Genomic DNA, 26,283 nt, shown 5'->3' with positions numbered 1-26,283 from the left:
AAAACACACACAACAAAAGACTGATAGCAAAGAAAGAGAAACCCATGTGGGACAGTTCCAAGAGAGTAAAACTGTGGTGCCGTTTAGCGTGGACGCCGGCAGCCCTGCCCACGTGTAAGACTGTGGCGCCGTTTAGCGTGGACGCCGGCAGCCCTGCCCATTTGGAGGGCTGTGCGGGCTGGCCGCCCCTGTAGTGTGAGGGCAAAACGCAAATCAACCCATCCCCTACGAAAAGTTGGCAGGAAAGGTACTTGAACCCAAAAGCTGGCTCTCTAATAAATTTGCAGCTGGAATCCACACTACATCTGTGGTCGGAAGCCCTCAGTCGGTGCATATGCATTAACATAGTCCTGTATTAGTCACTGGTCAGCATCCACCTGAGAGGCAGGTGTCAGGCAGGGCTGCCCCGCATGCTGGGGAGTTTAGCCCTGGCCACCGCCCCCTCCTTGCTCCATGGTGGCACCCACTTTGGGGCCAGTCCCCCAAGTCTCCCGGTCCCAGAGTCTCCCATCCCCCGAGTCTCCCACCCCCCAGTCTCCCACCCCCCAAGTCTCCCGGCCCCCCAAGTCTCCCGGCCCCCCGAGTCTCCCAACCCCCGAGTCTCCCGACCCCCAGTCTCCCGGCCCCCCAGTTTCCCGGCTCCCCGAATCTCCCAGTCCCCAAGTCTCCCACCCCCCCCCAGTCTCCCACCCCCCCCCAGTCTCCCACCCCCCAGTCTCCCGGCCCCCGAGTCTCCCGGCCCCTCAGTTTCCCGGCCCCCCCAAGTCTCCCAGCTCCCTGAGTCTCCCAGTCCCCGAATCTCCCACCCCCGCAGTCTCCCATGCCCCCAGTCTCCCACCCCCCAGTCTCCCGACCCCCTGAGCCTCCTGGCTCCCCAAGCCTCCCGGCCCCCCGAGTCTCCCGGCCCCTGAGTCTCCTGGCCCCTGAGTCTCCCGGCCCCCCGAGTCTCCCAGCCCCCGAGTCTCCCAGCCCCCCAAGTCTCCCGGCCCCCGAGCCTCCCAGCCCCCCGAGTCTCCCAGTCCCCTGAGTCTCCTGGCCCCTGAGTCTCCTGGCCCCCCGAGTCTCCTGGTCCCCCGAGTCTCCTGGTCCCCCGAGTCTCCTGGCCCCCTGAGTCTCCCGGGCCCCCGAGTCTCCCGGCCCCCCAAGTCTCCCGGCCCCCCGAGTCTCCTGGTCCCCCAGTTTCCCGGCCCCCCCCAAGTCTCCCGGCTCCCCGAGTCTCCCAGTCCTCAAGTCTCCCATCCCCCCAGTCTCCCACCCCCCAGTCTCCCGACCCCCGAGTCTCCTGGCCCCTGAGTCTCCTGGCACCTGAGTCTCCCGGTCCCCCGAGTCTCCCGGTCCCCCGAGTCTCCCGGCCCCCCGAGTCTCCCATCCCCCCGAGTCTCCCGGCCCCCCGAGTCTCCCAGCCCCCCGAGTCTGCCGGCCCCCGAGTCTCCCACCCCCCCATTTCCCGGCCCCCAGAGTCTCCCAGCCCCCGAGTCTCCCGGCCCCCCAAGTCTTCCAGCCCCCCAAGTCTCCCGGCCCCCCAAGTCTTCCAGCCCCCCAAGTCTCCAGGCCCCCAAGTCTCCCGCCCCCCGAGTCTCCCGGCCCCCCAGTTTCCCGGCCCCCCCAGTTTCCCTGCTCCCTGAGTCTCCCAGTCCCCGAGTCTCCCATCCCCCCAGTCTCCCACCCCCCCAGTCTCCCAGCCCCCGAGTCTCCTGGTCCCCCAAGTCTCCCGGCCCCCGAGTCTCCCGGCCCCCGAGTCTCCCGGTCCCTCAAGTCTCCCAGCCCCTCAAGTCTCCCAGCCCAAGTCTCCCGGCCCCCCGAGTCTCCCGGCCCCCCGAGTCTCCTGGCCCCCCAGTTTCCCGGCCCCCTCAGTTTCCCGGCTCCCCGAGTCTCCCAGTCCCCGAGTCTCCCATTCCCCCAGTCTCCCACCCCCCAGTCTCCCGACCCCCGAGTCTCCCGACCCCCGAGTCTCCTGGCCCCTGTGTCTCCTGGCCCCCTGAGTCTCCTGGTCCCCCGAGTCTCCCGGCCCCCGAGTCTCCCGGCCCTCCGAGTCTCCCAGCCCCCCAAGTCTCCCAGCCCCCCAAGTCTCCCGGCCCCTGAGTCTCCCAGCCCCCCGTGTGCTTCCTCCAAGGTCAGTGTCACCTTTAAGGTCTGATCGTTCATTTGGCAAAGTCGCTGTGGAAAGAAAAAAGCCCACGTCTGCATCTCTGAGCTCAGAAGGGCCCCAGGGTGCTCTCTGGCCGCTGGGTCTGCAGCCTGGCGGGAGCCCCTTCTCACATTCCCTGGGGAGAAGCACTTGGGTCAAGTTTGATTTGCTGTTGCCCAATATCGCGGTCTGACTCAGCAGGAAGCTGCAAATGGAATGTGTGAGGAAGGAAAGGCGGAACTCAGCTTCTCTTCTTCCCTCTTTCCCACTAAGGAGGTTACCGACCCAGCTCCACCTCAGGCCTGTGTCCCCCAAGCTTCCTCCCTGCGTGTGGCCCGGGCCCCTGGGCTGCGCGTCCGAGGCCCTGGAGTCTGTGGGGCCTCTTTATCGAGTGCTGAGCCGACGTCTGGGGAGAGCGTCCTCTGTCTTCCCTTTTTTCTGTATTTTTCAAGGTGGAGGTTGAAGGGCAGCGTCTGTCACAGGTTTAACTTCAGAATGCATCGAAGTGGACACATTTCAGAGAACAAGCCCTTTCTCTCTGGCCTTGGCCCTTCTCCAAGGAAGTGATTTTGGCAGTTTCTGTCCTACTAGAAAAATATTTTTCTGAGGTTGAGAGTGAACTGTGTTCACAATCCATACCTTTTAGAGCAATCATTTTTAATCATTTAAAGGGCAGCCACTATTTGCTTCCTTATTTACTTAAACTAAAAGGCTCCCTGAAATTGGATTGGCAGGGCTGGGGCTTGGGAACCAGCTTCCTGCCCTGGACCTCCCCTGGGCCGGCACCCACGACCCTAAAACAAGGAGATGACCCCACTCCCCAAGGCTGCGCTGCAGTGGAAATCACCGTCTTGTCCAGCAGAAAGGAACAGCTGGCATCACACACAACAGAATCTAAATCTCTCCTTGCTGGGTTAGTCCAGTCATTTGCAAGAATATTCAGTAAGTGTCATGTCCTCATTTCCTTCCGTCCACGTAAGGACGTGGAATGGTGTCTGTCGCTGCCTGCTTCCTCTGCGCCCACGTGGCCGACCTCTCCCCAAACCCTCATCCATGCAGACAGTCCTGGCTCAGGGAGGCGCTGCCTCGGGGTTCTGGGTCTGACCCTACCCCCTGCCGCTGGGGTTGAGGCTAGGCAAAGCCCTCTGCCCCACGCAGAGCCCTGGCCCCCCCTTTCTGTGGAGTTGCCCCTGCGTCCTTTGCAGGGTTCATTTGCATGCCCATCTCGGGGAGAAGGGGCCGTGGCCACAACAGGAAGAAACTGCAGGCGTGGCCGGTTTCTGTGCCTCCTCCACCCAGAGGTGCCACGGCCTGAACTCCTGCTCTGGAAGCTGGTTATGCGTTAGGTTACAAAGCTGTGTCTGTAGGAAAAGTTCTTTTGTTTAAAAAATGAGCACCCCCAAAATGATCTGGATACGCAGACAAAAACGTCAATGTGATGCGATTTCTGAGAAGTGGAATTATGGGGGAGTTCTTGTTCTTTTGTTTGTGTGTTTTATGTACAATTAGAAGTTACAAGTGAAGGAACAGATAGATCTTCTAGAGCTGAGCGAGGAGAGCTGGGTCTTCCCAGGCAGATGAGGACATCAGACATCACCAGGGACCCTCACTTGGCAGCCCTGAGGGACAGGCTCTGAGCTCTTCTGGGTGGAAGCCCGTCCCGTCCTGTGTGCACGCAGCGGGTGTTTGTTAAAGACAGGGAGTTTTCTTTCTGTTCATACTGCAAGATGTAAATCACCCCCAAAATAGTACTTTTGTGTAGTAGAAATGACTAAACCAAGAAATGTCTCCACAGCTCCAAAGTTTTTCAGGAGGGGAGAAGTTATTTGGGGTTAGAAACTGAAAGGGGCAGGAGGAAGTTGGTGGTTTGGGAGACAGACCGTTCATTCTCTCAGATGCTTTTAATAAAAACCAAGTTGTTGACTTAGGAAACACCGACTTTGACATTAGGCGACTCATGAAAAGTCACATTTCCCATGAACATTTATTTTCACTCTTTCTCAAGTTAGAGCTTAAACAAAAACCTGCTTGACACGACTGGAGGCTTCTTGAAGCCCAGAACATCCCAGAACTGCTGGAGTAGGGGACCCATCCTCAGCCCCAGAGTACCCCAGGTGGGGGCCCATCCTCAGCCCCGGGGTGTCTGCAGGTGGGGGCCTATCCTCAGCCCCAGAAGTGCCCCAGGTGGGGGGCCCGTCCTCAGCCCCAGAGTACTGCAGGTGGGGGCATATCCTCAGCCCCAGAAGTGCCCCAGGTGGGGGGCCCGTCCTCAGCCCCAGAGTGCCCCACGTGGGGGGCCCATCCTCAGCCCAGGTCGGGGGGCCCGTCCTCAGCCCAGGTCGGGGGGCCCGTCCTCAGCCCAGGTCGGGGGGCCCGTCCTCAGCCCAGGTCGGGGGGCCCGTCCTCAGCCCAGGTCGGGGGGCCCGTCCTCAGCCCAGGTTGGGACCATCCTCAGCCCAGGTGGGGGCCCATCCTCAGCCCCAGAGCACCCCAGGCCAGGGATCTGTTCTCTCAGTCCTGGAATGCTGGCCCCAAATCTCCCAGCAGGTCAGAGCCCCTGGTCCTGTCTGTATGACCCCCAAGCCCGGCCCAGCATCTCCATCTCCACCTGCATGTGCGTGTCCTTCCGTGTTATGCTGGCTCACAGGAGCGCGCCTGTGTCAGAATGATGCAGGGGGTTCTCTCAGCCGCACAGGAACTCAGCCGGCGGAGAGCATGAGGTTGCTCGTATTCTGTGAGTACTGAGTGTCTACTGCACATGGCAGGCTGCCCCAGGCCCAGGCCTGGAAGGGACTCATCGGCCGCCTGTGCCTGCAGGAGCCTCCTGGCCCTGAGCTGTGGCTGGGCCACTGCAGGGAGAGGCTGGGCCTGTCACGAGGGGGCCGCACTGAGGATCTCATGAGGAGCAAAGGCCAGGTCCCCCCTTCTCCCTCCTCCCCGGGCCTCCTCTCGCCCGGCCGCCTCCCGCTCCTCGGCCACTGGCCCTCTCTCCTGCCCCTGGCTCCTCCCTGGAGAGCCCCTTTTCCCACCAGGGCCTCACTGAAGGTTTGGGGTTCGAGGTGTCTCAGCTGCTGCAGGGGACCCGGTGTCTGGCTGTGCCTCCTCCTGAGAGTCACTGCTGCAGTCACACATCGTGGCCGGGCCCTAAAGACCCAGCCGATTTTCATTTGTTTGTAAGGATGGTGGTTCTTTTTTGGGGGGTATGGGGTGGGAGAGAGGAAAGAGCCTCGTGTGCGGGAGAGGCGGGAGCCAAGGCCACAGTGTCCCGGGGTGCTGTGTGCAGTGGTGTGTGGCGTGTGGTGTGTGGCATGCCTGGCGACCACAGAGCCCATGAGCCGAGGGGCAGCTCCTCGGTGCCCCTGAACAGATGGGGAGACTGAGGCTCGGGGAGGTGAGGTGGCTCACCACGGCCGCTGCAGCTGTGAGTCTCAGCCCAGCCCGCCTGCTTTCCTCACTGAGTCTTTGGGTTCCGTTTGAAGACTCACAGCTCTATTTGCCAACATTTCAAAATAACCCCACCCATCTTGAACCACAGGAGGCTGCAACCCAGTGTGTGTGGGGCTTCCGCTGACACCTGCCGTGCTGGGTGGTGAGTGGGCTGTGAGCTGACCACGGACCCCTGCCCTCCAGCCTCTGACCTCTGGGAGCCAGGGCTGTGTGACCCTGCAGTGCTGGGTGGCGGGTGGGCTATGAGCGGACCGCGGACCCCCATCCTCCAGCCTGCGGTCTGTGGGAGCCAGGGCTGTGTGGCCCTGCACTGGCCATGTGCTTCTGATGGGTGTGTTTTTCCTCCTGTCCTTTGCGGAGATGGAGCATTTTCCCTGGCCGAGTTGCCCTTTCTCTGTGGGGCGCCTCTGAGGATGAGTCAGGCAGTGACTCAGGACCGCAGAGCTCAGCCCAGAGGCTGGCTTGGGAGCCCCAGGGCTGCTTCGCAGACCCGGTTTGGGGTTTGGTTCCTCTTCACGCAGCCTTTACCCTCTACCCCGAGGCTGGGGCAGCCCTGGCAGCTCCCGGCTCCCCCCAGGGTTTGGGAAATGGGCAGCCTGCAGCAGAGCACGGAGCTGGGAAACCAGGTTTATTTTCTTGTGATCACGTGATGGGAGCAGCCGCAGGCGGGATGGGGCAGCGCCAGCCTCGCGCAGATGCTGGGAAGTGACGCAGGGAGGAGAAGGCGGGGGTTTCTCTGCTGGTCCCAGCTGAGCCCCTGCTCCAGGCTCCAGGAGGAGGAGGAATTCAGTTCAGATGGTTTCCCCTCATCAGAGCCACTACTTAAAGGTCAACTCTGTTTTCTGCAAGAGGTTTTTTCTTTTTTCCCCGTGAAAGTTTGCTTGATTCTGTGAAACTTCATTTGCACTTCTTCCAGAAATGACTGAGGGAAAGGAGACTTTGCCAGGGTCTCTGCCTCAGAGGGAGAGGCTGCTGCGTGCGTTAATTTCCTTAGGCCACATGGCAGGATTTCAGGCGAGCCTGGTCCTCTCAGGCCGCACTTTTTCTTTATTTGGAAAGAGAGTTCCAGAGCCCTCGGGTGGTGAGTGGGGGCCGCCTGGGCCAGGCATTCATCCCGCATCTGACTGCTGCTGACCTCGGCTGGAGACAAAGCCGGCCTGTCCGAGAGATACCCCGAGGTTAAGCTGCTGATGGGAAGGGGGGCGCCTGGTGGCTGTGTGGCCCCTTTGAGTCCATCAGAAAGAAGAGATTGTCCGGCACAGGCCACCGAATAGGATGGGGGATGGGAGGAATGCCCTAGCGTTCAGCCGGTTTCATTTTTCTTTTGGAATACGCTTCAAACTCTGCTGCCCAGGAAGGAGAAAGCACAAATCTTCCTGGTGATGAAAGAAAATGGGTGCCCCCACCGTGAGACCCACGGACAGCAGGGGGCTGTCCGTGGGCCTGGGCTTTGCACCTGGGAGTGTTGGTGCTGTGTGGAGGGAACTGACCCTGTCCTCAGGCTGAGCCTGGAGTCCCCACAACAGCATGGGGGGGAAGCTGCTGTCCTCAGACTCCATGTGGCCTCCAGTGATGGTGCTGTGGCCACTTCCTGCCGGGTGCTCACCGTGGGTTCTGGGTGGGGCTGGGAGGACATGGGGCGTAGGCCATTCTGCCCACGAGGTGACGTGATCGAGGTGGACATGGCTGGCCTCGCAGCCTCTGCTCCTGCAGGTCCTGGGACGCTGTGTCCATCTGCTGGAGCTCATTTCAGAGTTGGCCGATCACAGGTCCATAGTCACCCACTGGTGACAAATTTAACAAGTTTGTGGGGTTTTTTTAGTTCAAAAAAGATCCTCCTTAAATGTTGTGAAATAATGTCTTTTAAGTTGCAACACACATTCAGAAGTTCCCAGAGGGTTAAATCCTGAGCATGAAAAGATGGTCATTCTAATAGAAAACAGGCCCAGAGCATTTCAAGAAAAAATGAGATTTAAAACTGCTCATAAAAAGATGGACATTCCACCTCACTAATGAGCCAGACATTTAAAATTTAAGCAGGTTTTTGCCACCGGTTTAGCAAACTGTAAAAATATTTATAAGACAGCGTATGCTGGGGGTGGACACTGGTCCAGACTCCCTGGAGGGTTCTGTGGCTTTGTGTTTCAAAGGCCTCAGGACAGTGCACATCCTTGGAGGAATTTATCCCACGGGGACAATCAGCTGCTGCACAGATCTGCGTTCCCAGGGTGCTGACCCCTGCTGCTCCCACCGCACAGCGTGCGCATGGCAGGGGGACCTGGCAGTGCTGTCCACGCACACACGTGCCATCTGACCCCAGCGTTTTATCAGCTCTTTGGAAAGTGGCCCATGGCCTGATGTGAAAGGAAAAAGCTGACTCTGTCACAGGGAACATAACCTCACTTTTATTTAAAAAATTTATCCATATTTCCATTCGTATCTTCTATATTTATAACATAAATATTTACTATTATTGTTAATATATTTGTATTATAATGAGTCATTATAGTATGAATATACTTATATTTGTATTATAAATATTGTATTTATGTTATAAATGTAACACAAATATATTTGTATTTTGTATATTTTAAACTTATAACATTTATATATTTTATTCTATTTTATATCTTTGGAGAAAAAACTCCAGGAGGATGTTTCCTGGAATGTTAATTCCAGATTTCACTTTCTGATTTTTTTACGTATTTAAAATTTTGTTTCTTTAAAAATAGCTTTATTGAGGTATAATTCAAGCACCACACAATTCACCCAATTTGAAATGTACAATTCAGTGGTTTTTAGTATATTTGCAGAGTTGTGCAACCATTGCCACAGCCAATTTTAGAACATTTTCATCTCCCCAAAAGGACACTCGCGCCCTGTAATCCTCCAGTTTCCGGCCTGCAGCCTCTCCTGGGGCAGCAGACACAAGTCCCCGTTCTGTCGCCGGCTGTGCCTCTCTTGGGCATTTCATGTCAGTGGAAGCGTCTGGCCCATGGCCTCTGTGTGCGTGGCCTGTTGGTCGGCACCACACTGTGGATGCCTGTGGTGTGGGGCCAGGGTCCAGGCGTCCTTCCTCTCCAGGGCTGAGCACCGTTCTGCTGTTGCTCCCTCAGCAGCTGAGGCCCACCTGCCTTGTTTCCACTGTCTGGCCGTCATGACTGAGGCTGTGAGCACGCGTGTCCGAGTCTGCGTGCGGACGTGGGCTGTGAGCACGCGTGTCCGAGTCTGCGTGCGGACGTGGGCTGTGATGTCTCTTGCTGCACACCTGGGGGTGGAACCACTGGGTCCCGTGGCAACTGTGTGTTGAACATCAGAGGAACCGCCAGCCTGTTTTCTGTGGCGGCTGTGGCCACTTGACCTTCGCACAAGTTGTGTGTTTGGATTCGCATCTCCACCTCCCTACCCTTGTTACTGTCTCTTTGATCACAGCCATCCCGGTGGGTCTGATTTTCTTTGTACAATGCGAGCCCCCCCTCAATGAATTTTTGCTTAAAAAAAAGCAATTTGATGTTTTTAATTGAAATGAAAGGAAGCATTCTTTCCTATGCATGTGTTTTTTTTTAAAGCAAACAAAATTAAAATCATAAGTAAAAAAAAAAACCCACAAGAAAATTCTAAAAACTTGCACATAAGTGGAATTACGCATCAACTCATCGTGGAAAATCGTGTCTTTCTGGATGTAGGTTACAGACGTAAGGTTAGGCACAGTGGAAAGGGAGATGGAGCCTGCAGACCCCAGACGTGGACATGGTCCAGGACGGCGCCAGTCCGACCCCCGCCTTTTCTGCCCACCGTAGGATCTGGAGCCCCCCGCCCACCATGTCCCCTGAGCTGGCTTGACCTTGCCGACCTCCCCGCCCGACCCCTGCGCCATGTGCTCTGTGCAGACACGTCCCCTGTTGAGTCTGAGATGGAGTTACCACCGCAAGCACAGGTGACGGCTGAATCCCACTGCCACCTCCGTGGACAGGGCACCAGAAACCCTCTGGAGAGAAGGCAGCCTGCCACGCTTTGTAATGAGCAGTTCGCTTAAGGATCGTGGATCGTGTTAGACTCCGTGGCTAGTATAGATTTCAAAGCTCCTATTTCTTTCTTTCTTTCTTTCTTTTTTTTTTTTTTTTTTTTTTTTGAGACAGAGTCTTGCTTTGTCGCCCAGGCTGGAGTGCAGTGGTGCGATCTCGGTTCACTGCAACCTCCGCCTCCCAGGTTCAAGTGATTCTCCTGCCTCAGCCTCCTGAGTAGCCGGGATTACAGGCACCTGCCACCATGCCCAGTAATTTTTTTTTGTTTGTTTGTTTTGTATTTTTAGTAGAGACGGGGTTTCACCATGTTGGCCAGGATGCTCTCAATCTCTTGACCTCATGATCCACCCACCTTGGCCTCCCAAAGGGCTCCTGTTTCATAACCCATCACCCTTAAAGAGCCGTTCTCTGAGGTGGGCCTGGGCGCCTGGGGTTTTTAGAAACCTTTTCAGGCAACCGTAGTTTGCGGTTCTAAGAGGAAAAACATCAAGAGACCTGAAGAACCCAAGCCCCGCGCACCGAGGCAGCGTCCCCGGCCGTGGCGGAGGGAGCCCCGCGCACCGAGGCAGCGTCCCCAGCCGTGGCAGGGGGTGGAGAACGGAGAACTGAGTTGGGTTTTGGTGTGGCTATTTCTGTGGTATTCCCTCGAAATATTTGCCACTGAAAAAATGAAAAAACTCTAAGTGCTTTTAAGTGAGTAATTTCTGTGCGAGGTCTCGGGAAGAAGAAATGTCTCTGTGTGCAGTGCCCAGGCTCCGTCTGCCGGCTGTGGGGGGCTCCGTCTGCCGGCTGTGGGGGGCTCCATCTGCCGGCTGTGGGGGGCTCCGTCTGCCGGCTGTGGGGGCTCCGTCTGCCGGCTGTGGGGGGCTCCGTCTGCCGGCTGTGGGGGGCTCCGTCTGCCGGCTGTGGGGGGCTCCGTCTGCCGGCTTTGGAGGCCCCGTCTCCCAGCTGTGGAGGTGGCAGAGCCTGGCTGGGGTCTTCCCGAGGGCCCAGCCTCCTGCTCTTCACAGGGAGCCTCAGGGAAGGTGGGGCCTCTGCCTCCCTTTCAAGCCACTGGACTTGAGCTGACCACTGATAACACTGCAGCTCCACCGCAGGCGAGCGCAGCGCTGGGGGACAGTCCTGGCCCGAGCTCCGGGCGTGCGTGGCTCCAGCTGCCTCCTGCCCGCCTCTCGCCTCACTGCAAGCAGAGCGGAACGGGGCGTGTCCGGTCCTGGCCCTTCGCGTCCCCGCAGGCCCGTCACCTCCTGCAGGAGCCCCTCTGGCTTCCTGGCAGTCTTGGCTCTGCCAGAACTGAATTCCTGTGGTCCCCATGAGGACAACCAGGATTTGCTCAGCACCGTGGCCTCTCGGGCTGACCGCTGCACCTTGCTTGCAGAAAGCCCCACCTGTGGAGGCTTGGGTGACCTTCCCTTCCTTGTCCGCTGTGCCAGGCCTGGGCAGCTCCTGGCTGCTGACCTGAGACAGGTGATTCCTCCCTGCACGCCCACTGCCCCATCCGTGCATCCATCCATCCAGTGTCTTGCACGGGCCTGCACATTCCCAGCTGCTGTGGTGAAATGTCTGCTCTGCACCACGTGGCCTCGGCTGCACCCTGACCTCTGACCTCGGCTCCCAGCGTGCTCCGGTCCTGCCGTGCCCTGCCGAGGCCACGCCGGCCTTCTCCTTGCTCCTATGTCTTCACCACACACCAGCCCTGCTGCCTCGAGGCCTTTGCACCTGGTGTCCCTCTGCCTAGACCCCTCCTGTGCTCTCCGCGCCGTCCATGGCCTCATTCATGCGTTCACTTGTCCTCCTGCAGGTCTCCTCACCGTCCACAGCGCCGTTCAAGCGCTCACTTGTCCGTAAGCCTCCCTGTCCCCCGAGCGAGGCCACAGTGCCGCCCCCGCCAGCCTTGCCCATGTTGGACGTTCGTGGTTCTGCGTGCTCTTTGTCAGGCTCCGTGGGGCCAGGACTTTGCTTCATCGGCTGCTATTCCCACAGTCTAGAACGGGGATGGGCAGCTGAAACAGTCATGGGGAGAGAGCGCTGTGGTTTCTGGGTCCAGTGAGCCACGCCTGGCGGGGGCCAAAGACATCGAAAGTGCTCCCAGTTGTTTGGTCCTGGTGTGTGGGAGGCCCTGCCATGTGCTTGTCTCACTGTGCAGGGCAGAGGAAGAAACCTCCGAGCCAGGCAGTGGCGTGTCCTGGGGAGGCCGCTTTGGGGGCAGGCCACTGCCCTTCCCCAGCCGAGCACCCTCTGTGCCCGCAGGCTGCACTGTGGAGAGGGCGGTGTCCTGAGGCTGAGAGATGAGGGAACTGGCCTCTGGCAAGGCAGCGTTGAAACATGGACGTCCCCATCTTCAAAGTCGTGCTTCCCCCAGCAAGGCCCGTGTGGGCACCTGTGCCTCCTGGGTACCTGCGCCTCCTCGCATGGGCTTCAGCGACGTCTGTCACAGATTCTTACATTTAGACGTGCCATATAGTCTTCCTGGTGGAGACCAACGTCCCCTTGGTCTTGTGAAGCTTACCAGGGCCTGAATTAGGTGGGGGGGAGCAGCTGCACGGGGGGACTGTGCTGTGAAGATGCGGGAGGCCCTGACGGCGGCTCCGCCAGGCGGGACTGTGCTGTGAAGATGCGGGAGGTGCAGGTGTTTGGTTTTTTGAGACAGGGTCTCGCCCTGTCACTCAGGCAGGAGTGCAGTGCTGTGATCACAGCTCACTGCAGCCTGGAACCCCGGGCTCAAGCAGTCCTCCACTTCCCTACAGACGTGCACCACCAAACCCATCTAATTTTTAAATTTTCTGTTGAGTTGGGGTCTTGCTATGTTGCCCAGGTTGATCTCTAACTCCTGGGCTCAAGTGGCGCTTCTGGCATGGCCTCCCAAAGTGCTGGGATTACAGGTGTGAGCCACTGCATCTGGCCTGGATGCAGGTATTTAAAAGAGCTTAGGGAAGTTCTTCGAAAAAGGCTCTGGCCTTCAACTCCCACTTCTACTCCTGATTTTGGTTCTCATTGGGATATAAGTTTCAGCGCACTCCTGGGCTCAGGAGAAGAGCAGCTCCCCTGCGAGGGGCAGGGTCACCTGTGTCCACAGCAGCAGGGCTTGGTCCCTGGGGACTGTGGGTCGGCATAGTCCAGGGTGCCCATGACCAGTCCTCCGAGGAGCAGGGCCTGGGAAGGGCATTGTCGGGCAGGCGAGGACGGGCATGGTTGCTGGTCTGGGCATCAGTGGCGTTGCTCTGAGAGGGAAGGAGATGCTGTCCCAGCAAGGGTGGCCTCAGGTCTGGACCCTCAAGTGGACAGCGTGTTTTGGCTCTAGGACTGGCATGGCCCAACAGGATTTTCTGCAAAACAGGAAATGGTCTCTGTGTGTTCCGTCCAGTCTGGTGGCCACAAGTCACGGGCTGGTGAGCACCCGAGGAGCTGAATTCTGTGGTGGGAATCCAGGTTCGGGAGAGGTCGTCAGGCAGGTGTGCAGACAACGTGAGCTGTGAGCTTCACGCCCGAGGCATCCGCTCTTCCTGCTGGACGCGTGGATGGTGGTGATGGCCTCCCCGCAGCAGCAGCACCTGGAGCTGGCCCCTGCCGGGCGCGTGGTCTCCGTGGGGCTCATGGCATCTCGGGGGTCTTGGGGGGATGTCACTCTGGTGCTCAGTTTGCAGGTACAAACCTGCCGTTTTAGGAGCTGACTGATGATCCCGGCCCTCGCCCCTGTCCTCACACCCCCTGAGTGATCAGGCAGGGGCTTCACTCGGCTGGTTCTGGCCTCCGTGCTAAAATGAATGAATAGGACAGGACAGTGAAGAAAACGCACACCTGGGGAAGTGACCTGGGAACTCACCGCCCCCCACCCACCTCCAGGACTCTGACCTCCCAGGGCCCTGCCCTCTTCAGCACATTGGAAACACCTGCATCTACCCAGTGTGCGCTAGGATGGCAGCTCTCCAGCCTCCAGCCTGCAGGCCGAGCCTGCACCCCAGGGAAGCCATTGTTCTGGGTCCCGTCGTGCTGAGCGCCCTGGCCAGAGGTGCCCCTTCCAGGTCTGGGTGTGATTGGCGGAGGTTTTATGGGTTTTAGCTGTGGGTTCATTCTCAGAGGTTGTTAACTGCCCCCAGAAGGTGGGGAACCGCCTCCACTCTCCTCCTTGAGCTGGGGGTTTTACATTCTTCCAGGAGTTTCTTCAGGGCTCCCTGGCTATGGCATCGTGGCCTTGGGTGTCAGGCTGGCTCTGTGCACAGTCATTGTGGGGAGAGGTTTCCTTCCTGTGGGGGCCTCCACTGTCCCTGGAATCGCCCTTCTTATTCCCTAAATAAATCATCGGTCTAAGAAGCTGAACGAACCCTCTATTCTGGCACAGAGACTGGCTCCAGCTTTCCTTGAAATCCTGCAGAGCCTTCATTAAAATGAGTGCAAGGCTTGTAGCACTGCCGCCTCTCTAGACCCCACTGCCCTGCGATGCCTCCTCCTCTGGGCAGCCTCCCCAGCGGCCTCCTGGTCGAAATCTCTCTGCCCAGGCAGCCCTGCCCCCTGCTCTGCACCGTGTGGACTTCGCGTCCGGAGTCCAGCTGCTCTCTCCTCTTCTGCTCGTCATGCTCGTGGGAATGAAGCTTGGTCACAGTGGTTGGTGGCTCAGAGCTCCGTTGATAAGGCCGGCCGGCCGCCTGCAGATGTCCTGCCTGGTTTCCTGAAAGACTTGAGGTGACCCGCAGGAAACAAAGTTAGTAATAACTTTATTACTTTAAGTTTAAAAAGTTGTATGAAATAAGAAGAAAAACATTAAAATAGGCAATTGGAACCACTAGAATAAACGACATCAGAGATGCAAAACGCTCACCCATCGCCTGTGCTGGAGCCTGTTCTGGCTCCAGGGTTCTCAGCTGCAAATGTGTAAAATGGAACGTGAGTGTGACGTTCCCCTTCTTCAGGAGGGGGGACCCGTGGTTCCCGAGGACAACAGCTCCTCTTAGCGGGGGGGGGCAGCCTGACAGAGGGCCCCAAAGCGCTGCCTCCCCTGCCGCGATTCAGGAGCAAGGTTCTAAAGCCGTTGCTGGAGAAATTCCTGGGTGGAGGCTGGAGGAGGTCTTGCTCCCCAGGGGTAGTGCAGCAGGGCTTGGGCAGCGGGGCTGAGAGTGCGGCGTCCCTGGGCGCTGCCCGGTAGCGGGGTGTTCAGTTGCTCTGCCAAAGGCTCTGCCCAAGTGGCTCCTCTCACTGCGACTCTGCTTGGCAGTGGGCGGCTCGGTGGGGGGGAGGCCCGTGCTGGCTGGGCACCTGGGAGGGTCCCGTGAGGCTTCTGGTGGTGCTGACGGCTGTCCGTGGAAATTGAGGTGCTTAAAATTCATAAATAAACCAGAAGTCCATTCAATAGAAAGAGATAAAAATAGCAGAAAGAGGAAGCTGCAAGAAAACATACGAACTCCATAAAATTATCACCACAGACTGGACGTGCCCCTTTCTAAATGTAAAAGCGGTTTATAGCAACACAGCATGGCCTGAGTCACGACACGATCCCTGGGGTTAGTTTCGTTTCATCAGATGTCGGAGTGCCTCGGTTTCCCACCCTGTGCATCGGGGTGGTGAGGAAGTGTGCAGGGTTAAATGCCAGGTGCGCGGCGCCCGTGTGTGGGGTGTGCTCAGCGCTGGCATCCTCATCTCACCGCCCCTCACCACGCACCGGACACGCACCAAATATGCATCCGGCACGCATCAGACACACATCAGACACATGCCAGACACTCACCACTCACCAGACACGCATTGGACACGCACTGGACATTCATCGGATACACATCAGACATGCAATCCAGCCCAACCCACTTCCTCCTCCCCGCCTTCCTGCCAGGCAGTCACAGGCCCATGTGGTGGGGTCCTCGTGCCTGTGTGGGGGCGGGGGGCTCTCGGGAAACGGTGACGCCATCTCACGGCGAGGTGGCCAGGTGAACCCCGAGGCCTGGGTTGCTCTGAAGCTGCTGCAGCTTCCTGACAAGCCGGCTGCTGGAGTTTGTGCCAATGGAGGGCGTCCGTTCCATTCTCTGGCAGCTTGGCTGTCGTCGGTGCCGGTGGTTCTGAGGTTCCTCCACAGTGAACGAGGCTTGATTTACGCCTTTTGGTTACGCATTTGCCGCAAGGCCCAGAGCTGTGCGTGCTCCCGCTGGGCTTCTTGTGTGAGATGCACCGTGGCCGGGACAGCCTGGGCACCTGCCACTCTGGAGCAGGAAGTGAAGCCTCCAGCCCTTGGTTCTTGGGGCTCTGCCGGGAGCGAACGGGGCTGGAAACGCCAAGTCCAGGCTGCTTCCACACATTCAAACACCATGGCTTCCTGCCGTCACTTAGGCCTCAGTGGCCCTGAAAGTTGCTCTAGGACGTACAGAAGAGGCCGTTTTGTTGTTGTAAAAATCTCAAATGTTTTTGTGGATTACTATTAATTGTTAACGCTTGTCCTGTGAGTAGCTCGTCACCTGAGGCCTTGTCGTGAATATTAAAATGCGCGTCTGGTGTCCCTTTTGGCTTCGAGGTTGATAGTGGTTTTTCCTGCTAGTGAGGACGCTGTCTGCAGAGCACCAAGCTTCTCCAGGGAGGCCACAGGGTGCTGCCTGGGGAGTGTGCGTCCTGCCCCGAGATCCTGCAGCTGTGACTTTACACAGGGTGGAGGCGGGGTCACGACCCCTGCGCCTTGTTATGAAAGCAGCGCATTGTGTGGGGCGCATCTGTGGTGCCTTTGTGTACATGTGCACCCAAGTACTCCAGGGCACATGCATGCACACATGAACATGCACACATGCCTGTGGGCACATGTATGGGCACATGCATGGCACGTGCATGCACACACCCATGCACACGTGCCTTTGGGCACACCCGTGGGCACACACATGCACACACCCACGCACACGTGCCTGTGGGCATATGCACCCACAGGCGCACACATGCACATGAACATGCACACATGCCTGTGGGGACACACATACGGGCACATACATGCACACACAAACACGTGCCTGTGGGCACACACGTACAGGCACATGCATGCACACACCCACACACATGCCTGTGGGCACACGCACCCATGGGCACACACGTGCACACACCCATGGGCACTCACGTGCACACACCCACACACATGCCTATGGGCACACGCACCCATGGGCACACACGTGCACACACCCCCACACACATGCCTGTGGGCACACACACCCCTAGGGGTCCCTGACATCAGATCTCGGCGGTGCCCACGCAGACGCAGGAGATCAGAGGATGGCTTGCCTGCGTCAACGACCAACGCGAGAATGTGTTTAAAGGAAACGTGACTTTCTAATGGGCCTTCATCAACCAGGATGCTGCTACAATGGAGTCGGTGGAAGTCCCTGAGCATTCTGCCTTCATTGAAAGATAAAGTGATGTTTCTTTTGTGTGTAAATGGATACTGCTGTGTTTCCAAAATGCTTAAAACAACGTAGGCATTTTAGGCTTCCCTTGGAAGATTGTTTTATGACAAAAAATGGGTTTCTGAGTAAACGTTACCCAGTCTCTGACCCAGTTATAAAAATAATGAAATCAGTGAAATCCAAATGAAATGCCTGTCATTAAGGCCGCTGCAGGGAAAAGGGGTGGGGCCTGGACTCCGGACCCCTCCCACCTGGACTCTGGGCCCCTCCCACCTGGGCTCCGGGTAGCAACAGTCGCCCGCCCCAGGTTTGGGCTTATGCCTGTGCCGTATCTCCTGGTTTAATTTGCGTTTTCTCGAGGGCTAATGACATGGAGCATTTTTAATACATTGTTGGCCATTTGTCTTTGGTGATGTGTGTTCAAATCTTTTGCCCCTTTTTAAACTGAATTATTTGTCATCATTTATTGAGTTATAAGAGTTCTTTATATATTCTGTATATAAGTCTTTTATCAGATAACTGTTACTAATATTTTTTCTAGTCTGTCTTTTCACTTTTTATTTTTTTAATTTTTATTATTTTTTTGAGACTGAGTTTGGCTCTTGTCACCCAGGCTGGAGTGCAGTGGTGCAACCTCTGTCACCCAGGCTGGAGTGCAGTGGTGCAACCTCTGCCTCCCAGGTTCAAGCGATTCTCCTGCCTCAGCCTCCCGAGTAGCTGGGACTACAGGCGCTCACCACCACGCCCTGCTAATTTTTGTATTTTTAGTAGAGATGGGGATTTGCCATGTTGGCCAGGCTGGTCTTGAACTCCTGATCTTAGGTGATTCGTTAGTCTCAGCCTCCCAAAGTGCTGGGATTACAGGCATGAGCCACAGCACTGGCCCTTTTCACTTTTTAAATAATTCACTTTTTAAATAATGCTTTTAATGCAAAAAAGTTTTTAATGTTTTTAATTTTGATGAAGTTTGATTTTCCATTTATTTTTCTTTTGGCACTTGTGCTTTTGGTGACAGATCTAAGACATCTTTACCTGACTTTAGGGTGCAGGTTCATTCTCATTTTCTTCTGAGAGGCTAGTAGCTCCAACCCTTACACCCTTACAGATGGATGCGGGGTCTGAGCTCATTTCTGTGTGTGACTAGGGTGGGGCCTGTGCCGTTGGTGACTGTGTGGACGCCCCCCGGCCCAGCACGTTGACCTTCCTTTGCTTTCTATCAGAATGGTTCCTCCTTGAATAACTTACATCTTTCCTATTTTGGACCTTAGCATCAATGTGCATGAAAGTGGGCTTGTTTTAAGTTCTGAGTTGGTGGTAGCTGTGCGTGCACTGCGGTAATCGCCAACAGGTCCGGCGTGGGGAGGAAACTAACCCCATCTGTGCCAGCCCAGGACAACAGTGAGGTTTGCTGAATGGCAAAGCCCACTGGCTTCTGCTTCATTGGGGCTGTGGTTATTTCAAGTCTCCTCTGTGGGGTGGCTGCATCTCCTGGTGACTCACGCATGGGTGGCCTGAGCCATGCACTCTGTAAGCACAGTCAGTAGCAGGGGCCTCTCCTCCGGGAGCAAGGACTCTAAGTACAGTCAGCAGCGGGGGTCTCTCCCCCAGGAGCCAGGACTCTAAGTACAGTCAGCAGCGGGGATCTCTCCCCCAGGAGCCAGGACTCTAAGCACAGTCAGCAGCGGGGGCCTCTCCCCCAGGAGCCAGGACTCTAAGTACAGTCAGCAGCGGGGGTCTCTCCCCGGGGAGCAAGGACTTTAAGCACAGTCAGCAGCGGGGGTGTCTCCCCCAGGAGCCAGGACTCTAAGCACAGTCAGCAGCGGGGGTGTCTCCCCCAGGAGCCAGGACTCTAAGCACAGTCAGCAGCGGGGGCCTCTCCCCCAGGAGCCAGGACTCTAAGCACAGTCAGCAGCGGGGATCTCTCCCCCAGGAGCCAGGACTCTAAGTACAGTCAGCAGCGGGGGTCTCTCCCCCAGGAGCCAGGACTCTAAGTACAGTCAGCAGCGGGGGCCTCTCCCCCAGGAGCGAGGACTCTAAGTACAGTCAGCAGCGGGGATCTCTCCCCCAGGAGCCAGGACTCTAAGCACAGTCAGCAGCGGGGGCCTCTCCCCCAGGAGCCAGGACTCTAAGCACAGTCAGCAGCGGGGATCTCTCCCCCAGGAGCGAGGACTCTAAGCACAGTCAGCAGCGGGGGCCTCTCCCCCAGGAGCCAGGACTCTAAGTACAGTCAGCAGTGGGGATCTCTCCCCCAGGAGCCAGGACTCTAAGCACAGTCAGCAGCGGGGGCCTCTCCCCCAGGAGCCAGGACTTTAAGCACAGTCAGCAGCGGGGATCTCTCCCCCAGGAGCGAGGACTCTTAAGTACAGTCAGCAGCGGGGGCCTCTCCCCCAGGAGCCAGGACTCTAAGTACAGTCAGCAGCGGGGATCTCTTCCCCAGGAGCGAGGACTCTTAAGTACAGTCAGCAGCAGGGGTCTCTCCCCCAGGAGTGAGGACTCTAAGTACAGTCAGCAGCAGGGGTCTCTCCTCCAGGAGCGAGGACTCTAAGTACAGTCAGCAGCGGGGATCTCTCCCCCAGGAGCCCGGACTCTAAGCACAGTCAGCAGCGGGGATCTCTCCCCCAGGAGCGAGGACTCTAAGCACAGTCAGCAGCGAGGGTCTCTCCCCCAGGAGCCAGGACTCTAAGTACAGTCAGCAGCGGGGGTCTCTCCCCCAGGAGTGAGGACTCTAAGTACAGTCAGCAGCGGGGGCCTCTCCCCGGGGAGCAAGGACTCTAAGTACAGTCAGCAGCGGGGGTCTCTCCCCCAGGAGTGAGGACTCTAAGTACAGTCAGCAGCGGGGGTCTCTCCTCCAGGAGCGAGGACTCTAAGTACAGTCAGCAGCGGGGATCTCTCCCCGAGGAGTGAGGGAGGCTGGGCAGTCAGGACTTTGTACTGGATCTCTGGATAAAAGGAGTCGTCCAAGGCACTGGAGTGCTGTGTTTTATGTTTAATGCATAAAGGGAGCCACCGCCTGCCCCAAACCAGGTACCTTCAAAACATCACGATGGCCCTGAGGCTGCACCTAGACCTGAGCACGTACCATGGAATTCGTTCTGGCAGTGGCCGTGGTCTCTGTGGAGGCCTCTGAGCTTCCGGGCCGCCAGGCAGCCCAGTACAGAAGTTCATCTGTGCAGTGCAAAGGCTCGGGGTGGAGGCTGGGGAGCAGCTACGAGGCCCTTCACCCCACAGGGAGCTGCAGGTTCGTGTCTCATGCGTGCCACACAGTGCAGGGCATTCTCACGGCATGTTTAAAACTAAGACCACACATATGTGCCCCGGGAGTGAGGCGCGAGCGTGGCCTGTGTTCTAACTGGCGCTTTTGTCTCTCTAGCCCGTTTTACGGAGAAGACTTTTACTGTGAAATTCCTCGGAGCTTTCGTCACCTGTCCTTCTACATTTTCGATAGAGACGTTTTCCGGAGGGATTCCATCATAGGTAGGTGATGAATGAGCATTTACTTCCCCTTTTCTGCCTGTTCTGTACCAGGCGAGTATTAGCATTTCAGTCCAGAGCCTGGCTGGATGGTGCTGAGGGGTCGTTGCAGGGCTTGAGGTCACAGCAGCCCTGGGTGTTCCTCCTGATCTGCTCTTGGGATCTGGCCTGGCATCTGTGGTCCCTGCTAGAGCATCACACCAGGCTCAGGTCAGTGAGCACTGCCAGTCGAGGCTTCCGTGGCCCCTCAAGGCAAGAGCACAGCATCCCTGACCCTCTTCAGACAACTTCCCAGGGCTGTTCCCCGGGGCACCTGCGGGGGGACCTTTGCATGGATGTGGGGCCTCCCTCCTCAGCACATCTTGGCTGTCCCTGTCCCAACTTTAGTCCCCACAGTGTGGGCACAGGAAGGGCGGGTGGGGGTGGGGGCATGTTGCCTCAGTTTCCCCCTGGTTTTTGGGGCAATACTGTTACTTCCAGGAGATGGTGTGTTTGGAGCAGGGGTGGGGCTGCTCTTGGAGAAAGCTCATGGGCAGCCCTGCCTGGGATCACAGGAAGGCGGCATCCTGTAAGTTGTGGGGCCTCTGGGCAGAGTGGACTTCAGGTTACTCGGGGAGCTCCTTGTTCCTAAATGCAGCCAGAGGACCCCATCAGGAGCAGACCTCACGCAGCAGGTGTGGGAGGCTGAGGGATCAGGCTACTTCCCGCCGTGACGCTGGGAGAGCCAGGAAGGGAGGAGGGGTCCTATGGCGCCTGAGCTCACGCCCAGGACGGGCGGCCGGGGAGCCAGTGTGTACGGGCGGCCGGGGAGCCAGTGTGTACTGGCTGCCACAGCCTGAACCCAGACCCCAGGTGGTGCAGGCTCCTCGTCTTCATGGCTGCCGGGATGCTGAGTGGGACAGGGCGAGAGGAGGAGTCCCCCAGGGGGACCCCCAGCTTGGCCCCAGGCAGCCTGAGGGCCCGGGGGTGCAGGAGGCCAGCGAGGCCATGAGGGTGCTGTGCGTGGGCGGGGTCCGCGTCCATCTGACGCTCACTGCTCACACTGGCTCCTCACACCGTGTCACGGCCACTCCACCCCACGTCAGCTGCCCCCTTTCCCCAGCGCTCACCTGTGTCCCTCAGCTGTGGGCTTTCTTCATCGTCCCTGTTCCTCTGTTTGTGAGCCATGGACCAGGATCTGTGATCTGATCCATTCCCAGTGCTTGGCACACAGAAGTGAGAGGCACAGCCAAAGGTCCACCTCAGAGCTTGAGTGTCCTAAAACCCAGCCTGTCCCCACTGGGCAGCCGGCAGCTAGTGTGTGTCAGCACGACGTTGGGGGGGGGGCATGAGAGAAACGGGCTAGCAGGTAACGCGTAGGCTGTCTGCACTCTGCCACGTCCCGGGCCTCCACGGCAAGTCCCCTGACAGAGATGAGACGCCTATCCTGACCAGTCTTGCTCTCTGCCTGGCATTGAGACAGGCTTGGCTGGGTGAGAGGCCCTCGGGGCCGGGCAGGGCCTCACCTGGCATTGATAAGGCCAGTGCCCCCTCACCATTGCAGGGGTCGGGACCTGGACTTTTTTGGGACTGTTGTTAACTATACCCAAGTGATTATTCTTAGAAACTGCTGTGCTTTTCATAGAAGTCTCCAGAGTTTGTTTAGAAAATACATGGAATGGGTCACATGGATCTCAGATAATTGACATTTGACTTCATTTTGAGCGGGAACACTGTGCTGGGTGCTTCCGCAGCAGACACCCTAGCCCTGAAATGCGGCTGCAGAAGGTGTTTGTGCTCCTGAGTGCAGCGGGCACCTGACCCCCTTCAGGGTCTTGCTGTGCTGGGCCTCATGGAGCCTTGTCGGTGAGATGGTCTTGAGGGTCCAGCGTGACCCCTGCACCCCCCTGCTCAGTGTCTGCCTGGGAGGCCCTCAGGTTCAGGCCCATAGCTTTATGTCGCATTCAAGCTGGGTGCTGCGGAAGGGTTCCCTCTTCCTCTCTCCCTCTGACCAGGGCATCGGCTCCAGGGCTAGTGGCTGGCAGTTCTCCCTCCTGCCTCCGGGCTCAGCCGCTGTGCACCCCACTCCTGAGGCACCTACTTCTCCATCCCCATGTCCTGCCATGCCCACCTCTGGGACTGGGGCCTGCTGCAGGAGATGGCCTCCGACCCCGCGGCATGGGTGGGCTGCCCTCCGTGACCTGCCTCCCCTGCCCCACTCGTTGGTTGTGGTTCTCTTGCCTGTTGTGCTGTGTCCACTGGACAGAGCTTCCTGGAGCCCATGGTCCTGCAGGGCAGGCCTGTGTCTCGCTCCTGTGTTCTCAGTGCCTGCCAGGGGCCTCCAAGGGTGTTCTCAGAAGAAAGGGAGGCATGGAATCCAGATTATTCAGTGGAGGCTAATGGTGTATCTGGCAGGGCTCAGCCTGTGCTGGGCGCCACGCGCGAATTGAGGTGTGACCGTCTGTCAGGCCTCGTCACCAGCTCCGTTTATACTTGAGAATCCACAGGGACTTGATTCATTCTCGAAGGTGTATGAGACATTTTTTGAGCGACAACCCTAAGGAAAAAGAAATTTAAAAAAATTTTTGCACATTTTAGTAAGAGAAGCTGATCAAGTTAGTTCTGGAGTTATATGCTCTGAAAATAACCAAATAAGATGTTTATTAATCATTCTGTTGACGTCGTCTGATAGTAGTTCTTGGTGGCTTTACGATTATGGTGACTGGACTTAGATGTTTCACTGTGGCTTTCGCAGCCATGAAAATGGGTGGCTGTCTGGATCTCCGGTAACGATTTATCTTTATGATGGTAATTATGTTGTTACCGGGCATGAAACACCAGGTTCTGGGGGATGCGTTTCTGGGTGGAAGTGCGCGGTGGCCACTGGCTTCCTGGCTGCGTGGTTCTCCTGGTTCTCGTTTCTAGCAGCCGCCCACGCCCTGAGGAAACCCCACCTGCCAGCAAGTTTCCCTTGGGGCAGCCACAGCTGTGCTCAGTTGCAAGTTCAGGTCCAGGAGTGAGAGGTGCACTGGCAGGTGCCAGAAGGAAGTGGGGTTGCATTCCTATGGGGTCGGGGGTGTGGGTTGGGGACGGGAGGGCATCTTCAGCCTGGAGGGGGAGGGCGGTGGCGACAGAAACCGAGAAAGGCAGCTGAAGCCGTGCCGGGATACGGCGCCCCGGCAAGTGAGACTTGGGGAAATAAAGGCCTGCCCTCAGCCCTCCCCCGCCCACCCCGGCACCTCCACCGGCTTCAGTCAGCTCCCGCCGCAGCAGGAGCAGAAGGAAGAAGTGTCCAGGGTCGGCGGGTCCCGGGCGGCGTGACCGTAGCCTCCTCTGTCCCTGGGTCCATGGCCCGCAGAGCGCTGCTGCCGGCGGGAACTGTCAGTCAAGCCGGGCTCCCAGCTGCAGGGCCGTGACCTGCGGGACACACGGGGCACAGGCTCCTTCAGGATTCCCGGCGCAGGGAGGCGGCCTCTGCCTGGACTCGGCTGCCGGGCGCTGCACTCACGGAGCACAGACCGGAAACTCTGGCTCCCCGCAGCTGCGATGCGTGAACCGCGGAGATGCGCGAGGCCGGGCTCGGTGCTGTCAGGAGCACTGGGGTCTCCGCCCCCCATCCTGGCGCCTCCCTCCTTTTCCCGCTAGGCCTCCACCTTCCTCTGGGCCCCGGCTCTGCTAACACCACGTCCCCCTGCATTTGCCCCTCCAGCCCCTAGAGACTCTCTGAGGCTTCCCAATGGGGTGGGGGTGCAGTGAGGCCTCCTTTCTTTTTCTTTTTTTTTTTTGAGACGGAGTCTCGCTCGGTCGCCCAGGCTGGAGTGCAGTGGCGCGATCTCGGCTCACTGCAACCTCCACCTCCCGGGTTCACGCCATTCTCCTGCCTCAGCCTCCCGAGTAGCTGGGACTACAGGCGCCCGCCACCATGCCCGGCTAAATTTTTTGTATTTTTAGTAGAGACGGGGTTTCACCGTGTTAGCCAGGGTGGTCTCCACGTGCTGACCTCGTGATCCACCCGCCTCGGCCTCCCAAGTAGCTGGGACTACAGGCGCCCGCCACCACGCCCGGCTAACTTTTTGTATTTTTAGTAGAGACGGGGTTTCACCGTGTTAGCCAGGGTGGTCTCCATGTGCTGACCTCGTGATCCGCCCACCTCGGCCTCCCAAAGTGCTGGGATTACAGGCGTGAGCCGCCGCGCCCGGCCGAGACCTCCATTCTTTGTGTATAAATCAGGTGGTCTGCAACTGACATATGGTAAAGTTCACTGTTAGGTGTAGCCTTCACCAGTGTATGCAGTTGTGTAGACAGCAGCACAACTAAGATATGTTCCCACAGCCCAGAACACTCCTTTGGGCCCCTTTGGGGTGGATTTCCTACCCTGGCCCACAGCCCCTGGCAGCCACTGCTCTGGGGCCTGTTCCCACAGTTGCCTTTTCCAGGAGGCCACGTGACTCAAACCCTGGAGGGGCCGTGCCGTCTGCCACTGCGCTGGTCCCGCGCTGTGCAGCTGTGAGCCAGGTCGCCCCCTTCCACTGCCAGTGGGTTTCCATCATACAGACACAGCTCAGCCGCCTCATCCACCCTCTGGATTGTGTCTAATCCTCAGGAATTATGAATAAAGTCACCGTAAACATTCTCGGATAGGTCTTTGTGTGGACAATGTTTCTGTTTCTTACTCTGAGATAAATGCGTGGGAGCGAGGTTGCTGGGTCACTGTAGGGTGTGTGTTTACTTTCATTAAAACTACCCAACCGTGTCTCCAAGTGGCCGCCCAGTCTGCCTTCTCTCCAGCAGCGGGTGAGAGCAGCAGGTGTTTCGCATCCTGCCCGGCCCTTAGGACTGTGAGTTTTTATTCTCTGGTTACCGTTTGCACTCCCATAGGTGTGCACTGTCTCACTGTGGCTTTTATTGCGTGTCCGTGAAGAGTGGCGTCGAGGACCTTTTCTTGGGCTTAGTGACAGCTCCATTCCTTCTTTAGTACGTTGTTCAAATCTTTTGCCCTTTTAATTGGGTTGTTTTCTTGTTACTTTTTAAAGTTCCCTGTATATTCTGGATATGAGTCTATCACAAGTGTGCTTTGCAAATATTTTCTTCCAGTTTGTGGCTTGTATTTCATTTTCTTACCATTGGCTTTGAAGAACAGAAGTTTTTAATTTCGATGGTCCAGTTTATCACATTTTTTTCTTGTATGATTTGTACCTGTGGTGTCATGTCTAAGAAAGTCTTGCCTATCCCACGGTTGTGGCGGTTTTCTCCTGGAAAGCATGTGCTTTCAGCGTTCACATTTAGTTCCATGATCTGTTTCAAGCTAATTTTCACTTATAGCACAAAGAAAAGGGTCGGGATTCTGTTTTTTCCATGTAGACATCCCTTTGTTCCGGCGCCCTTGGTTGAAAGACGACCCTTCCTCTGTTGATGACTTTGGCACATTTACAGCTTAGTTGGCTGCATTGTGTGGGTCTGTTTGTGGCCTCTGTATTCTCTTCCATCTGAGATAGGAGGCGGGACTGGACTCTGGAGGCAGGGCTCGGACACCGAACCAAATTGAAGACTAGCTGAGACAGGGATGGGTGGAAGCAGCTTTCCATCGGACACGCCTGCCAGTGTACCATGTCAGCTTACCATTGCCATGGCAACGCCTGGAGGTTACCACCCCTTTCCATAGGAACAACCCCGTGACTAGGAAATTACCACCCTTTTTCTAGAAATGTCTGCATAATCTGTCTTTTAATTGACATATAGTTAAAAGTGAGGATAAATAGGACTGCAGGAGTGCCCGGAGGTGCCACTCTCAACACCCCGCCTGTGGGGAACCCTTCTCTGCAGGAACGGCTGAGACTGTCAACACCCCGCCCGTGGGGAGTCCTGCTGTGCA

General features: G+C 57.3%; 1 protein-coding gene across 3 annotated transcripts in view; it reads left to right on the top strand.

Annotated features, from left to right (window-relative positions):
- RASA3 (RAS p21 protein activator 3) overlaps positions 1–26,283 on the top strand; it is a 155,063-nt gene that overhangs the window by 58,958 nt on the left and 69,822 nt on the right. For all 3 annotated transcript variants that reach the window (XM_055360280.2, XM_055360282.2, XM_063697607.1), the window contains one exon: positions 20,332–20,435. In XM_055360280.2, coding sequence (XP_055216255.1) covers positions 20,332–20,435 — 104 coding nt within the window. The remainder of the gene's footprint in view (positions 1–20,331; positions 20,436–26,283) is intronic.

The sequence above is a fragment of the Gorilla gorilla genome, chromosome 14 (genome assembly GCF_029281585.2).
Source record: "Gorilla gorilla gorilla isolate KB3781 chromosome 14, NHGRI_mGorGor1-v2.1_pri, whole genome shotgun sequence".
In the NCBI taxonomy this organism is placed as follows: domain Eukaryota; kingdom Metazoa; phylum Chordata; class Mammalia; order Primates; family Hominidae; genus Gorilla; species Gorilla gorilla.
This window is presented reverse-complemented; position numbering and strand designations above follow the sequence as displayed.